The sequence below is a fragment of the Etheostoma cragini genome, chromosome 7 (assembly GCF_013103735.1).
Source record: "Etheostoma cragini isolate CJK2018 chromosome 7, CSU_Ecrag_1.0, whole genome shotgun sequence".
Taxonomy (NCBI): Eukaryota; Metazoa; Chordata; class Actinopteri; order Perciformes; family Percidae; genus Etheostoma; species Etheostoma cragini.
The window spans coordinates 3,413,501-3,429,635 of record NC_048413.1 but is presented as its reverse complement, the minus strand read 5'-3'; the positions used below and the strand labels follow the sequence as shown (position 1 = coordinate 3,429,635).

The 16,135-nt window shown below is 40.7% G+C and overlaps 1 protein-coding gene and 1 long non-coding RNA gene across 5 annotated transcripts in view; one reads left to right on the top strand and one right to left on the bottom strand.

Annotated features, from left to right (window-relative positions):
• magi3a (membrane associated guanylate kinase, WW and PDZ domain containing 3a) overlaps positions 1 to 16,135 on the top strand; it is a 159,662-nt gene that overhangs the window by 95,162 nt on the left and 48,365 nt on the right. For all 4 annotated transcript variants that reach the window (XM_034875733.1, XM_034875732.1, XM_034875735.1 and 1 more), the window contains exon 3: positions 4,183 to 4,302. In XM_034875733.1, the coding sequence (XP_034731624.1) occupies positions 4,183 to 4,302 (120 nt within the window). The remainder of the gene's footprint in view (positions 1 to 4,182; positions 4,303 to 16,135) is intronic.
• The window catches only part of LOC117947143, a 26,081-nt gene continuing 12,700 nt past the window's right edge, over positions 2,755 to 16,135 (bottom strand). The window contains exon 2 of the long non-coding RNA XR_004657171.1: positions 2,755 to 2,830. This is a non-coding gene — a long non-coding RNA (uncharacterized LOC117947143). The remainder of the gene's footprint in view (positions 2,831 to 16,135) is intronic.

Genomic DNA, 16,135 nt, shown 5'->3' with positions numbered 1-16,135 from the left:
TACATCTTAAGAATATACAGCTGTGTTAATAATTAAAACGGGAGACAAATGTCAGAAGTGTGGACCGGCGCTGAGTGGCTGGGCTGTGCGGAGAGGAAGAGGAGAGAGGGTAGAGGAGGAATCTAACACAGGCACGGCTTTAATGAAGAAATTGGTCATGTAACGCAAAATTAAACCATATATATTTAAACAACATTGCAGCGGATGTGAGGACATTAGGTGCACCGGTGCGGCCGAGAAGAAAAACATTACACAGACACTAGCACCGACTAGCACAGTCTAAGTCTAGAAACTAAGCTGCGCGGTGTAACAACTCTGACTGGCTGTCAGAAGGTGGTTTACGGAGCGGTAGATTGGCTTTGCTAAAAAAAAACGGAGCGTTCAATGAAATGACGCATTTAAAAAATCACTCAATCACGCAAATTTGATCGTGGGAAGTCAAAACCGTGATCGTGATTTAAAATTCGATTAATCGTGCAGCCCCACTAGAAAATGCGTGTCAATCACTGCTCAAGCACATTTATAAAATTTGATATTTTAGTTACAAATGTAACTAGCCAACATTAAAACGGCCTACAAGTCCAGCTGAAATGATGAGACCGTTAAATACTTGATTGACAGAACGGTATGGATCGTTTAAGTTTCTAAAATATGAGTACTTTTACTTGTAATACTTAAAGTTCATTTTCCTGATCATACTTACATACTTTTACTTAAGTAACATGCTTGTTGAGCATCACTTGTAACAGTATTTTTTACAGTGTACTTAAAAGGATCTGAATACTACGTAAAGGATCTAAATACTTCTTCCACCACTGCATGCAACCCATTGGCGTCTGGCTCGAGTAGCTCAGCATATGTCCCTTGTCCACTCTGCTCATGCCAGCCTGTGCCAGTGGCTTATCACAGCGCTCTGTGCCACAGCGGCCACGCGAGGAGCCCAAACAGCCACTACAGCATGGCGCCCGTGCTCATTACAGCCGCCAAAATGGCATTTCAGAGTTAGAGAAGCGTGACTTCCTTCTTGCTCGACACAGAGCGAGGCTTCATTAGGTGTCTCTGCTGCACTCCACCATCACCACCACCACCACCACCAAATCACTTTTTTTTTTTCGGCTCCATGAGTCTATGCCAGATAAAAAAAAAAAAAAAGGATACTATAAATGTAAAAAAAGTGCCCCAGGTTTTCAATCCTAGCAATTTTCTTTGAAGAAGATTAAAGAAGCTCCCTTTTAAGTTCTTAAGCCAATGAGACAAAAGAGAGGATACATTTTTGCATTGATGTAGCTCATCACTGACTCTTCTTACTATAGAGGAATAAAAAGTGAACCGAATCAAGTTTTTTCCTTCTGTATTTCAAATAAAGATTGCATTAAGTCACACTGGTTAATACATTATAAATGCAGACATCAAGTAATAATTGGGAGTGAACAAAGCATCCCATCTTGTGTCGTCTCCAACCTCGTGCTCTGTTTTGCTTATTTATAATGTCCATTGGGATATAATCTACCCATGTTGCAAAGTTGATTCTTACTTGTCCTGTAGTGATAAAAGCCAGAGGTTAATGCCGCACGATATGAGGAGGATATGTGATTGATTATTTTTGACTGATATTGCGATTGCGAAATGGTTCAGGAACTTGTTCTAGTCGAACATTAGCACCCCGCAAAAGAAAATGCCGCATACAATATTATATGAAGTTAACTGTTCACACAATTCAGTAACGTGTTCTATTTAAAGCTACAGTGCGTAGTTTCTGTCTCCCCCGTGAGGATTTCAAGGCAATCTTCTGAACATAGTTATACTGAGAAATCCAGGGAGAGCTGGTAGTTTTCGTTTCGCTTTTTGCAACTCATTTGGCAACGACTTGAATGAAACGGACCTTTATTAATATTAAAAGGTTGCACTAAAGCTTTTATTAGTCTTCGGTAGTACCAACATACATTCTGCACTTGTGTACTGACATAGCGAGTTGTCTCGTTGTAACGTTACAACATCTCATGGTACGAGATCACTTCACACCTCTAACAGAAGTAAGGGTACAAAAATCAGAAGTGTCATTTTCAGGCACTGAAGACTTTCAGATGATCGAACAATATGATGACAAAAACAATTACAAAGGCACACAATGGTGGAATTATAATTATAAGGGTGCTAGAACTGCCCCCGATTATATAAGAATCTTCAGGTAAGGTAGATGTTCCTTCTAACAAAAAAACGGGCCCATATTTCATCCTTTTGTGGCTTTGCTGGTCACCCAATTGCTCTATTTGATAGAATAAAAGATTTTCTCTGCAACAGACTAAGCCGTTTCAGATGTGATGGTTCATCCTGCAGTCAGGATGGATGTGTTGACACAAAGAAAATGAAGAACTTTCCTATTAGAGTTAAATTCCCCTGTGCCTGCAGATGAGATAAGATGTGCCAGATAGCAGAGCAGATCAGCTGAGGTATCGTAAATAGCCCTGATGACATCTACGATGACGCTAAGCAGAGTCGGCATGTTAGGGAGCGTAAAACCATTTTCATAACAATATGTTTTCAATGTGTCATAGATGGGCGCATCAGCAAAGGGAAACAGCAATTATGCTAGATTATTATTTAATGACTAACTTTGGCGTGTACTGGAATGCGGCGTAGAGCTTCACTTTTTGATTTAGTTGAAGAAAAAAAAGGTAAACCATATTAAAAAGAAGGAGAAAAAAATAGAAGTTGGAAGTAGGACTGGGAAAATCAGACATCACAATATATATGACCAAAGACATAGATGTTGATATTGCGACGATATTATAAGGTTGACAATTGGTGCTTTCACAAAATATCTTCACATCTAAACCTACCATGTTACAATATTACCATTCTTTAAATCGTCTCATGTCACGATATTGATATAATATTGATATACTGCCCAACCCTAGTTGGAAGTTATAAGTCCGGCAAGAATGGAACTTAAGTAGCAGTTATACGTGTGAATATATATAATATATAATATATGTGAATCCAAATATTCCCCTGTATCGCCATGAAACGCTGCTGTGTGTGGGATTTAAAGGAACATTACCTTGTGAATGCATGGCAGATGTAAAAGTCATAGAATTATTCAACTAATATGCATTAGTTCAACACTAAACTTAGATTTCATCTACTAAATAATCTTAATCTTACTAAAAGCGTCTTCTCCACGCTTATGTATTGCATTAATATTTAATTTAATTGTATCCTTATGAATAAAAGCGGAGCGGCCACTCACGGAAGACCAAGTAAAAGTGCGTAATCATCAGTTACACTTCTTCAGGATTCTGACAGCTGTGCTGCTGTGTAGGCGATGTTGTTTTTTCTCTGTTTCATATTTTAATAATGTATTAATATTAATGAATTGACAGATTTGTGGTCCCAGCTCTGTTGACTGTTTATGATGTGGACACAGGTTTGCCCCTGAGGGCTGTTTTCGGCCTCAAATCAAATCATATATCCCTTTGGGCATGTTGGATACAATGTCAGCAGCTCACCCACCCCTCCCTTCCACAGGGTTTCCGCAGGGTCTTAAAAGCTCTAAAATTTCAAAATATAAATTAAAGGCCTTAAAAAGTCTCAAATTCACGGAATTGTTGTGTTGTATAGTTTTTAACAGGTCTTTTCCTTTGTCCTTGTAACGCTACATCCAATTCTCAGTGAAATGCTCCTGCTGCGATTTAGAATGTGTTTTAGTTGTAGTTCTTTCGCTAGTCCAAATGTAATTTGCTGACTACAACTGAGATGTTCACCAGTCTTATAATACAAATCAGGAAATTGGGGAATTGCCCATATTCTGCTCATTTTCAGAATCATAATTGTATTTTGAGGTTGTACCAGAAAAGGTTTACTTGATTTCATTTTCCAAAAACACCATATTTTTGTTGTACTGCACATTGTTTAAGGTCTCTGTTTAAGCTATAGAGTGAGACATCTTACTTATATACTATTACTATTACTATACCTATTGTTGGGAGTCATTGTTTTCATAATATGGGCACTTTAATGTTGTGATATAGGTTTTAAATTTCATTCATAATAATCTTTAAAAAGTCTGAAAAAATCTTAAATGTAACTTTTTGAAACCTGCAGAAGCCCTGCCCCCCAGTCAATGGCACATTCCACTTGTTTGGATGTTCCCTCTGTCTTAAACTGTGACACTATTGGCAGGTACCACGCGGCAGCCCAGAGAGGGGGAAGTTCCTGGAGTGGACTACAATTTCATCAGCGTGGGGGAGTTCCGTGACCTGGAAGAAAGCGGACTGCTGCTAGAGAGTGGCACCTATGATGGTACGTCTCAGTGCATCACATACTACAATCCTTACACTGTATATGGGGTTGTGCAGTATAGACAGTTTTATTTTAAAGTAGGGAAAAGAACAAGTTGGAAAAACTCAAAGTGGGTATGGTTTACTGTCTGATAATTTGTCAGATATATATCTACCTGGATTAACTCTTCCTGTATTGCAACTCAGGCTGGATATTCAACCTTAATCCTTAGTCAAACATTGAGTATTGAAAGCTGTCACTACAGAAAGTTGAATAGAGTTCACTTTGAAGACTTAGTTTTTCAGGTGTTCTCAGTCTGCTTGTTTGGACCTGATCAGCTTTCACTAAATCCTGAATGAACCCAGCAAAACAGACAAATGCACCACAGCTTACAAGATACTCACAACTCGATACAAACAAGTTGTGAAAGCAACCTTAAAGCCCATGTTCCAGGTTTAATTTAGCAACAAATTTGTGCAATTTGCTTGTTGGTAATAAATATTTGAACTATAATCCATTATATTTGATGGCGTTGGATATCGCAAAACTGAATATAATACGAAAATTAGGCACTAATGTGTTGTTCAGCTTTCACAAGTTTAGACACCTAGCTAACTATTGCTATGCCGCCGGACGTTAGCACAATAGCGTTAGCCTAGCCTGCTTTTGGTGTTTCCTACACATGTGTCCATGTTGTCAACATAATACCTTTGGCGTTGGTGCACCGCTTGTACCATAATTGTATTGAATGAAATAGTAAGCTTTGCTCCTATGAGTGGGTTTTTTGTTACGTTACACACAAAGCTAACTGGCTAAAGTTTGCCTGTACGTATCCTAGCGGATATAGCTAACGTTTGGTGCCAGCCAGAAACTTTGGCTGTAGAGTTTTGGTGAGCTAACCACCAGACAGCGTTGTCGCCCACAATCAACCTGCAGTGATGTTGGAAATCGAAACACACATATTGTCTCTTTTACCGGAGATGCTGGACATTCTTTTCCTTTTCATGACGTTAAAGACAAATGAAGAGTAGCCCGACTGTGCGCGCCTGGAGGGACGCGTCTTACCACGAGTCGGTGTGGAAGCCAAGCTACATCTGCGGTGAGCAGTCTCCAGACCGGGGGAATAAAGTTCAGATTCTCAGTTTAAGACCAAGTCTGAGCTCCATGATCCATCCAAAGCCTGGACTGGTGTGGATGTTTCAACCTCACAGACAATGGACTAGGACATGCCTGAAAAAAAATGGTGTACAAATACGTGTACTGTTGAGTTAACTGTGAAAATGTTTTATGGGGTTCTCAGCTAATCGTAACCTATAAAATATTGATTTTGCTCCAACCTGCTCTTTCCTTAAAAACTTCCATATGGATTTATTTCAAAATGATGCGCTTCGTTCTCAAATAAAAAGAACATATGTCATATTACACTCTGTTCATTGTTGTTTAACCAATCTTTAATGTTTTCTGAAAAGACATGTCTTTCCTATTATCCCGCGTCCTAATAACAATGTAATTCAATATTTTTTAGGGAAGGCATAGACCAACCATAGGGGTACACAGTAATACTGGTCACTTCTTTGCTACACTACATCTGGAGTAAAGCTATATTGTCATTGAGTTTCTCAAATGCGCGGTACTAGTACCTACTGTAGCAGTGGTAATAGTAGTGGTTTGGTGTTTGTATTGTTTCTAATACTGCTATTATGCGGTATCACAATATCTCATTTTGTTTTCTTTAGATTATATGATATAAAGATGAATGGCTATATTGGCCCAAAATAATTGTCTTGATACTGTCATAAGATGTTTTTTAGAGCCTGACTGTATGCAGTGTGTTGTCCAGGGATAAGTACCCTTTTATATGACTCAGTCTGAAAAGAATGGGAAAGTAAATATAAACAATTAAATAATTGGTGCTTGGAGGGGACCATGATCCTGTCTGAAATGTCACAAACGGATTTAGGTATCGTCAGGTCAGCTGATCGCGGGGCGAGCTGCTCGACCGGCAGCTCACTCCCCTACAGCACGCGCTCTCCACCGCAGCTTCGCCACAACAAACACAAGCACCGGCCCAACAGCAACACGTTTTCCCTGGAGGTAGAGATATACACTTAGAAATAACACTAGGGGATGCCTTCTATCTCTATATCTAGATAAGTGTACCAGTACTTATCTGAACAACATGATCACTGTCACTAGATAGAAAGAAAATGTTGACGTTCACTCGGTGCTTTACACTGACAGTAAAAAAGTAAAGTCATTGTATGCACTGCTGCACTACTAAATGAAAGAGATAAATGAAGGAGACTTCCCCAAAACTTGACAATTCCTCATTTGCCCTCTCACGTCTGGCAGGTTCATAATTATACAGTTGCTGGCCTTTCCACCTCTTCCACTTCCCAGTCAGTTGCCATAGTTCTTGTGCCAGGCTGAGACTTTGCTCCCCAACGTGACGTCATAGCCGAATTGACTTAATAAACCTGTGAATACCAAAAATGACCAAAATTTAACATTATAACATTTAACACTATTTGGAGACATTTAAAAAAATTATATACCATACATATCTTGAGTGCTTTTTGTACCCAATAATCAACAGTGGTGGTCCACCTGAGACATGGGCTTTAAACGTGTTTCATGCTCCTTGCGGTCAGCACAGTCGGGGCGGTGTTGTCACGTAACTGCGGCCTAGGCCACTCTACTTGAGGGTGTGCAGAACGTCTGAGCGCCGAGCCGTGCACCTCCCAAGATCCCAAACCGCATTGCAATGGTTGGATAAGAGAAGAAGTCTGTTCTTGAAGCCACTCCGTCTTGGAGACGGTTTGTGGTGACCATGGCGAGCCCTCCGCGATGACTGCAGGAAGCGTGAAACCTGTTTTGGAGAAAAAGTAGAACAAAGCTAACTTGGGTAGTCCTGGGTATCAGCATAAGTTCTAGAATTCGATACTGCTTCCTTAACTTTTTTCAATACTTATTTTATCAAATCCGTTTTACAACACAACGACACAAAATCTTCTCTACTGATTTTTCAGTTCCTACGAGTTTTTTCTGCCTGCCTCTACGACGTGTAATGTTAGACCGCCAATCAGCAGCGTTATTTCAATCAGGAGTCATGTTTGCAGATATGCAAATGAGGTTTATTGTACAGCTCAAAGAATGTACCAAGTCTTTGGCAATTAGACTCCATCACAATTTGGATATTTCATACTTTATATAGAAGTAGAGAACCATCAGACCCCCCAATGGAATCTAGACACCGGGGGTAGAGTTGATGAGCCTGAAAACCCAACCGATGGAGGCTCCGGACCGGTCAGCTGGAGTAGAGGACTGGAGGTGGAGGGTTGCACTCTTTGCCTGCAATGACAGCTGATAGCAAAGAGAGAAAATTTTGTTTAAAGCAGGGTTGTGACTCTGTGATTGGCCCTTGCCATTTGTGTACAATTCTGATTGGTTAAGCAAAAAGGTGAACGCCTCCACCAGCTGATTAGAGTTCGGTAGAGCATTAATTAAGAGTGTGGTCTTCCTGAAAGGATTTACAATGACCTACATTTCACTCAGGAGAGACTAGCTGCAAATATGCGACACACAGCATGATAAAATATACATTTATTAGGATAACAGCTGAATTGATTTAGGAGAGCATCGATTAAAAGTAAGGTCTTCCTGAAAGAATTTACACTGAGCTGCATTAGATCTTGGTAGAGGCATGCTGCATGTTTATTGCGTTACTGACGCTGATGAATTATGCTCCTATGTATTGAAATTTGGTATTGAATGACGATCGGTCAATGTGTAAAAAGTATGAATTTGGTAGCCAGCCCTAAGCTTGATAAGACCAAATGAGAAAAAACACTTCCTAAAAGATCAAACCATAGAAACAGTGTATTAAGTTATCAGTACTTAACCCTGGGGAGATGGCTGCAGCTCAGGATGATTCCCCACACGCTGCCCTGCTTATTAGTTCTCTTGTAAACTCGCTGAGCTGTGCACCATTAGGTCATCACAGGAATTCAATACATTGCCCAAGTCATCAACAGCCTGTCAACCGTGTATATGTGAAAGAGCTGGATAATATAGGATGATATATCCCCAAGTGATTTTTCTGCTGAAAAAGAACTTCACCCTGGTCCTTTTACACATTGTGTCGGGATTGGCTACAAATGAGCTCTCTCGTCCGCCCTCTGTCCCATGTCAGGGACTGAGGGTGGAGTGTGCCCTCCAGCCCTGAACCTGTGAACCAGTCAACAGAGTGAATAATGGATCCGCTCTGCCCTTCACTGCTTAACGTATTGAAGGTCCTCAGAATGCCTAGGCTTTTGACCTTTGAGTCTCCACAGATAAACAAACAGGGTTATCGACAGAAAGACTGGCAGTTGAATGCAGGGAGGGAGAGAGAGGGAGAGATATTTACCTTTTTATAAGGAATGATTTCCCCATGGTGAAGTTAGTTATTAACTACAGATGTTACTGGCTCCCACAGCCAGTACAATGAAGTTCATAAAATTAGCCCTAAGAAGAAATGCATGCTTTGGAGAAGAAGAAAAAAACGTTTTATTTTTGCTAATGTGTATTTTAAAGGTCCCATGGCATGAAAATTTCACTTTATGAGGTAATTAACATTAATATGCGCTCCCCTTAGGCTGCCTATGGTCCCCCAGTGGCTAGAAATGGTGATAGGTGTAACCCGAGCTCTGGGTATCCTGCTCTGCCTTTGAGAAAATAAAAGCTCAGATGGGCCGAGCTGGAATCTTGCCCCTTATGAGGTCATAATCTCGCCTCCTCAAAAGCTACAGGCTCAGAAATGGCACATACTAAGGAAAGCATTGTGGGACCGGCTCTAGTGGCTGTAATTCTGCACCAAGGCTGAATTTTGAAAAAGAGACTTTAGATACAGTATTAGGGGACAACTAAGGTCTATATAAAAGAGACTTCAGATACAGTATTAGGGGACCACTAGGGTCTATATAAAAGAGGCTTCAGATACAGTATAAGGGACCACTAAGGTCTATATAAAAGCATCCAAAGAGCACCATGTCATCGGACCTTTAATGGAAGGATGTTAGTCTTGGTATTGGTATTGCAGAGGAAGGTCTGGCAACACAGCATTCCGGGATGGGAGAAAAACCTGCTCTGGGTTATTGGCATTTCTTTACACCAATCACAATCGTCATGGGCGGTGCTAAGCGCTGGACAGAACCACGGTGCCGCTGCAAAGTAGCCTCGGTAAGGAACTTGTTTGGGTGGAACATGTTTACGTTCAAAGGTTGGTTTAGTCATACAACAGAAAATTTAGTTTGGACAGATATCTTGATTTACCCTGTAGAGGTCTGAGGAGCATGTAACCATAGTCCTCAGATATCCACCAGAGGTTAGAATGCCAACACAAAGAAGCAAATGTTCCACCAAAACAAGTTGCTTACAGAGGCAATTTTACAGAAGTACCGTTAATGCGTCCGGCACTTAGCGCAGCCCAACACAATTGTGATTGGTTTGAAGAAATGTCAACAAACCAGAGCAAGTTTTTGCTTAAATGCTGAAAAATGACATGCCTTCTTCAGTGCAGGTTACAATGTATATGTGACCGACTGAATGGAAACATCAACCCGAGCAGCGGCATTGACCGCTGTGACTAATCCTCCAGACCAGTGAACAACGGGGGCTGGATGTATCCACGGTTAATCTGTAACCAAGACTGACACTCGCTCCCCACTGCTCTGCTGGAGCCAATATCTGAGACGCTGATTGGTTGTCATATCGCTCCCCACTAATAGAAAGTCAGAGAAGACCAATATTATTAAAAAAAAACATAACCAAGCATAAAGGAGGAAAATTGTATGTGTTTATGGGATCGCTCCTCAGCATTAATCCATTATACAGTTTCAAATCCCGACTGTCTGGCTCTCTGCATTCCAAGCAGCTCTTTGCTGCAAAGCTGACTCAGCCATTGGTGAAGTTAAAAGTGCACAAAAAACAAAGAATGATTAGTCTGCCAGTTTTCATTTTACACAATGATAATAGTGTCAGGTTGTGAGTAATACTTGTTACCTTGGCTGTGCTTAAACTCTCGAGAATTAGATTTGCATGTGAGCCAGAGTGTGTGCCAGCAGTATGAATCATTCATGACAGAGACAGGGACAACGGACAAGCACAGTTCAAGGAAAGCAGTTGTCTCTCTCCGCTAAAACTTAAAGTCAACAACAGTGGATAGAAAGGAAAGAGCTCAGCTGAAGAGACAGCACTATGAGCATTATTTGAATGTAATATATTGCCTATAAAAAGTTGATTAAAATGTCCCACAATTGTTGATTCTATATTCCCAAACTTGTAATTCAATTTCAATTGTATTTATACAGCGCCAAATCACAACAACAGTTATCTCACAGCGCTTTTCATAAAGAGCAGGTGTAGACCGTACTTCAGGATATTATTTACAGAAACCCAACAGTTCCCACCAAGAGCAAGCACTAGGCCACAGAGGCAAGGAAAAACCTTGAGCAGAACCATGGCTCAGGGTGGGAGGCTCTCTGCATCAACCGGTAGGGGATGAGAGAGAGACACAGACAGAGAGAGACATAGAGAATTGGAGCAGAGGATGTTGAGCAGGAACATGGAGGCATTAATTAATTTAATTAATTAATTTTAAACTGGGCTGGGCTCTAAGACTTAATCAGATTTTTTATGTTTAGTTAAATAGTCCCTTTATGTAAGTAAGAGTGTCAGGACTTCAATTAAAAATAAAAATCTTGACACCCTTTACTACAATAAAAAGACTTGAAATTAAATGACAATCTTGAATGAGTGCCTATGGTTGGCAGTAGAGATGTTCTGATACTATTTTTTGCTTGTCTTTACCGGTTCCGGTACCAGAACTTGGGTATTGGCCGATATCTAAGTACTGATCCAATACCAGCGGTCATATATTTTTTTATGTTTTAACAACTGTATACTACTATCCCTGTATGGATGTGAAATGACTTCTATCTTTGTTGTTCGGCCTGGCTCACAACACAAACAATGAATGGCGTTGAACTTTCTTTTACTATCCAGCTTGACAATCAGTCATAACGGAAAAAGGACATATTTAAACTACTTTAAAGTACATTTTCTTCTGGGCCAAATTATGTGGTATCGGATCGGTGCATAAACTCCAGGACTTTCAAATACCAGCATTTTAGGCAGTATCAGAGGCTTTTTCCGATACTGGTATCGGAACATCTCTAGTTAGCAGTTTTGACATTTATTTGTGGCATGCAGAGTGGGACTCCCACTGGTCTTGGTCTCTACTCTGTGTCGATACACTCTGGTCTTGGTGATGACTTGGTCTTGGACAGTTTAGGGGTTCTTGAAGACAACACTGTTGGAGGTTTAAAGTAGTACTATGGTGGAGAATGTGGCCTACTGCATGGATGCATTGGAAATATAAAATACTACAGAATTACACACTATAAATGAAGCACAAAGGTACTTTTTTATTGTCACATATATTCATTTAACCCATCCCTCAAGGGAGCTGTGGGGAACCATTTTCTGAGCCAGTGTCTTGATCAAGGGAACTGACTTGGACTCAAACCCAGAACCTTCTTGCTGTGAGGCCACTGTGCCAACCATTGGGCCACCATGCTGCCAAGAAGGCTCAGACAAAGAAAGAAGAGCACATGGACAACGCTATGGTAATTCAAGCTGACAGTTAGAGTCTGTAGTTGTTTTCCTGCCAGGGGCCAATTTGACAGGCGATGAAAAGGAAACCCACTGTGCGTTAAAAATGCACCCACCTTGACAATCATGGATTTTACTGAAAAAAAGAATGACATTTAACATCCCCTTCCTTTGCTGGACCACATTGCCTACAGCTATTTTATAATTTAAGTTGTTGTTGGTATAACAGGCTTTGTGAAGTTCAGAGGAAAAGCTGAATAGCTGTGCATTACATAGAAACTGGGCAGGGGGGGGGGCGGAAGTCACGGACGAGGAAGGGTGCAAAGGTGCTGCGCCAGCAACAACTGCCCACTGGCAAATAGGAGGACTATAATAGGAGTCCGCTTAGTGTTGCTATTGTGCACGTCCAAATGAAAAAAAAAGCGAGAAAGGAAAAGATAAAAAAGCAAAGGTTATGATAGATGAGACCAACTGAATAGGAAAAAAGGAAAGGAAAGTTAGGGAGGATGTTTAATTTATACTCTGTGTGAGGAGATGAACATAAATGAGAAAGGATGTTTATGTATGAGAGGTAGTCCACCAAACAGGGGGATTGTGAATCTGTTCAAATTACACACACACACACACACACACAAACACACACACAAACACAAGCATTGGAAGTAGAGGAATGCAGGGTTGACTGGTGAAGTGTGGGCATCCATGCCAAGCAAGGCGAGAGCACTGGGCCAAGGCTGGAGCACAAGATGGGCTTCACCTGCCTGGGGCTGTGGCAGTCAGTGGTGAGACCAGGGCAGCAAGGGCACTGGCCGAGAGAGTGGAGGCCCATCCTCAATGATTAATGGGGCTCTGTGACTGTGCCTGCCAGGTTCAAAGAGACAGGAGGGATAAACTCCGAGTCGTGGCGGGTGGGGTCGGGGGAGCTTTGGGAGGGAGCTTTTGAAGGCTGAGCCCGAGTATAAACGCTTGGGAGGTTTCCTCAAAGTGCCACACAACATAAGTGCCGTCTCCAATTTCCCTTTTATGTTTGAAAACACCAAACCATTTCACATTGCTAAATGACTATGGCAGCATGAGTTTTGACTTTCTATGACATTTCCATCACAGCTTATGGGGAATTTTTTTTCTGAAGGGTATAGTGTGATTTAGATGCACAAAAGCAGATGTAACTCTGGTCACAGTCCTACTTGCATTTAATTTGAGTTGGAGATGAGTTATGCTGGCAGCTGCAGACTAAAACAGATGACGTGACAGACACAAACACACACACACACATTCTTTCTCACACATAAACACACATGTTTCAGTAGGACATAGTCCTCTTTAAAATTCCCCCTGGAAACTACTTCTTACTGGCAGAAAACACAACCATGCATGTGTAACGAGCAAATGGCACTGAGGGTGCCAAGCATGTGTCGGCCCTGGCTGAAAATTTGCTTTACACTGTCCACCCACCACTCTCAGATAGCAAAAAGAGCTTTAATGTATTCACACTATGGCCAAATTAGTAGCCCTTTATGCACACTGTTTCTGCTGCTGTTACCTTTAACACAACTGGTACTTGTCATTTTGCCACAGCATGACTAAAACTATGCAAGATTGAAATTCCATAAACTGCTGAGAGCCAGACATGTTGAATTTTACAGCATGATGAGCTGGAATTGGGTTCTGTGTTTAAATCAAACCTTTGCCTCTGATAGGTTGAACATAGCCACCAAATTAGTCTATGTACCTGTAGTAAACAGGCAGATCAAAACAATAACAAAAGACAGCAATGGCGCCATAGCACTCAGTTTCTCCTGGTTAGGGTTCCTTCAGTGTTCATCGTTAATGAGGTTGTTACCTGGAGGCAAACTATCAACCAATCAAACTTTATTTCTAAAGCACATTTAAAAACAACCAGGTTGACCAAAGTGCTGCACATTGACATGAAACAATAAATAGACAGAATACAACACCAGACAAATACAACATTCAGTTCTCATGGTGGATTAAAAGCCAGGGAATTAAAATGTGTTTTAGTCGCAATTTAAAAACCTGAAAGCTGGGGGCCAGTCTAACATGAAGAGGCAAGTCATTCCAAAGTCTCGGGGCTGCGCCTGAGTAAGCTCGATTCCCTCTGCTCTGGAGCCGTGTTTTAGGGACAACAAGAAGAGACTGGTTTGCAGACCTTAGTGACCTTGAAGGAGCATGTGGCTTCAACAGATCATTGATGTAGACTGGAGCTAGTCCACAAAGGGCTTTACAAACAAACAATAAAATCTTAAAATCAATCCTAAAATTAGCTGGGAGCCAGTGAAGAGAGGCAAGGACAGGGGTGATGTGCTCTCGCTTACGAGTCCCAGTAAGGAGTCGAGCGGCAGCATTTTGAACCAGTTGTAGTTCGAGAGAGGGAGGCCTGGCTAACACCTTGATACAGAGCATTACAATAATTAAGGCGTGTTGTATCTGCCAAGGTTCTTCAAAACAAATTAAACCAGGTGGTTGAAACCGCAGAACACTGAACAATACGGCTGAAGATACACCAAACCCAGGGTACGGTTCGTATCACGTTTATTGACCCACGATTTGATACAAATCTTGATTCTTTTTTGGGGGGTTCTTAGTAAACCTAGTACAACTTTTTTTCTGCCACATGGCATCGTTTTGTTATTGATTACATGCCACTTTGCAACACAGTTATACAACACCTTGTATATCAATACCTTGTCTATTGATATTAATTGATTTCAATGTTGATCGATCCACACCAAAGTTTTTTTTTTTACTTAAAATAATGTTTCACGTTTCATGCTGCATTCAATGTTTAATGCAGAGAATATGATTAAAATGTCCAGTTGGACATGTAGTACTGTATTTTAGTTTATTAAAGGGTCACCATTAGCTGTGCACATCTGCTCCTCCTGGGGTCCACAATGAAAACATACCGTACATTAAACATTACAATCCACAAAACTCAACACATAAAACATACAATAAACATTAAAGTTCACATAACTCAACAGATTTATTGGATTCCATAACTACTAGAACTGCCGTGAGCGGCCATTTTGACCGCCAGATTCCAAACTCCATAATCTCTCATGATAAATACCTAATTGCAATAATAATGCATGTATTGTCTTAGGATATCTTTAGAAAAATGAAATAACACCAAAAGGTACAATTAAATAAGTTAAATTATACACTTGAGTAGCCCAGGTGTTTAAATAATTCATATCATGGCATAATAAAATGTAAGTATTTCATAGGCTACATTCATATCTGAAAAATATGGTATGAAAATCCATTCAGCATAACTCATAACAGGCAAATAACACCTAAAAGTTCTTATGTGATGTTCTTATCTTATGTGAACATTTATAACCTAACCTGGCACTGCCTCCGTGTTGGTGTCTGCTGTGGTGCCCTGCTGCTCTTTGCCCCTCTACAAACTCCCCTCTCAGCTCCTCTGCCATGCTGCCTGAACTTCCTCCGGACAATTTTGCTGCTGGTGCACTCCTTGGAGAGGATGTGTGCAATGATTCCAGCCAGTTTGAGGATGTATAAAGTTACATGAACACGTAGGCAGCCACCGGCCAAATAGCTACAGGTACCTTGCCTTTCACAGAGCGAGCGCCTGGCGCTTGCCTTCTGATTCAGAACAGAGTCCATGCCATATTTAGTGTTATCAACTCTGACGTTGCCTTTGGCCCATCGCTGATGTCGACAGAGACGCTGATAGTTACTAAGCAACCAATATGCATCTTCAACCGCGCAAAACATTTAAAACAATGCCGCGAAAATCGAAGCAGTCAATATGACTGTGTATGCCGAAATTGGTAAAAGTGATTTTATTTTATTTGCCTTTTGTGTAATGTATATAGAAAAACTATTTTAAATGAAAACATAGACTCTTTTAGGAAAAGTCAGGTACCAGTAGGGTTGTATTTTTTTATCCAGCAAACTTATTAGATGTATACATTTCAAAACGGTCAAAGTGACCGTCATATGTTTAAACATACATTAAACATTAAAATCCACATAATTTAACACATAAAACAAACAATAAACATTAAAATCCACTTAACTCAAAATATAAAGCATACATTAAACCCTACAATCCACATAATTTAACACATTTAAAACATACACTCACCGGCCACTTTATTAGGTACACCTGTCCAACTGCTCGTTAACACTTAATTTCTAAGCAGCCAAT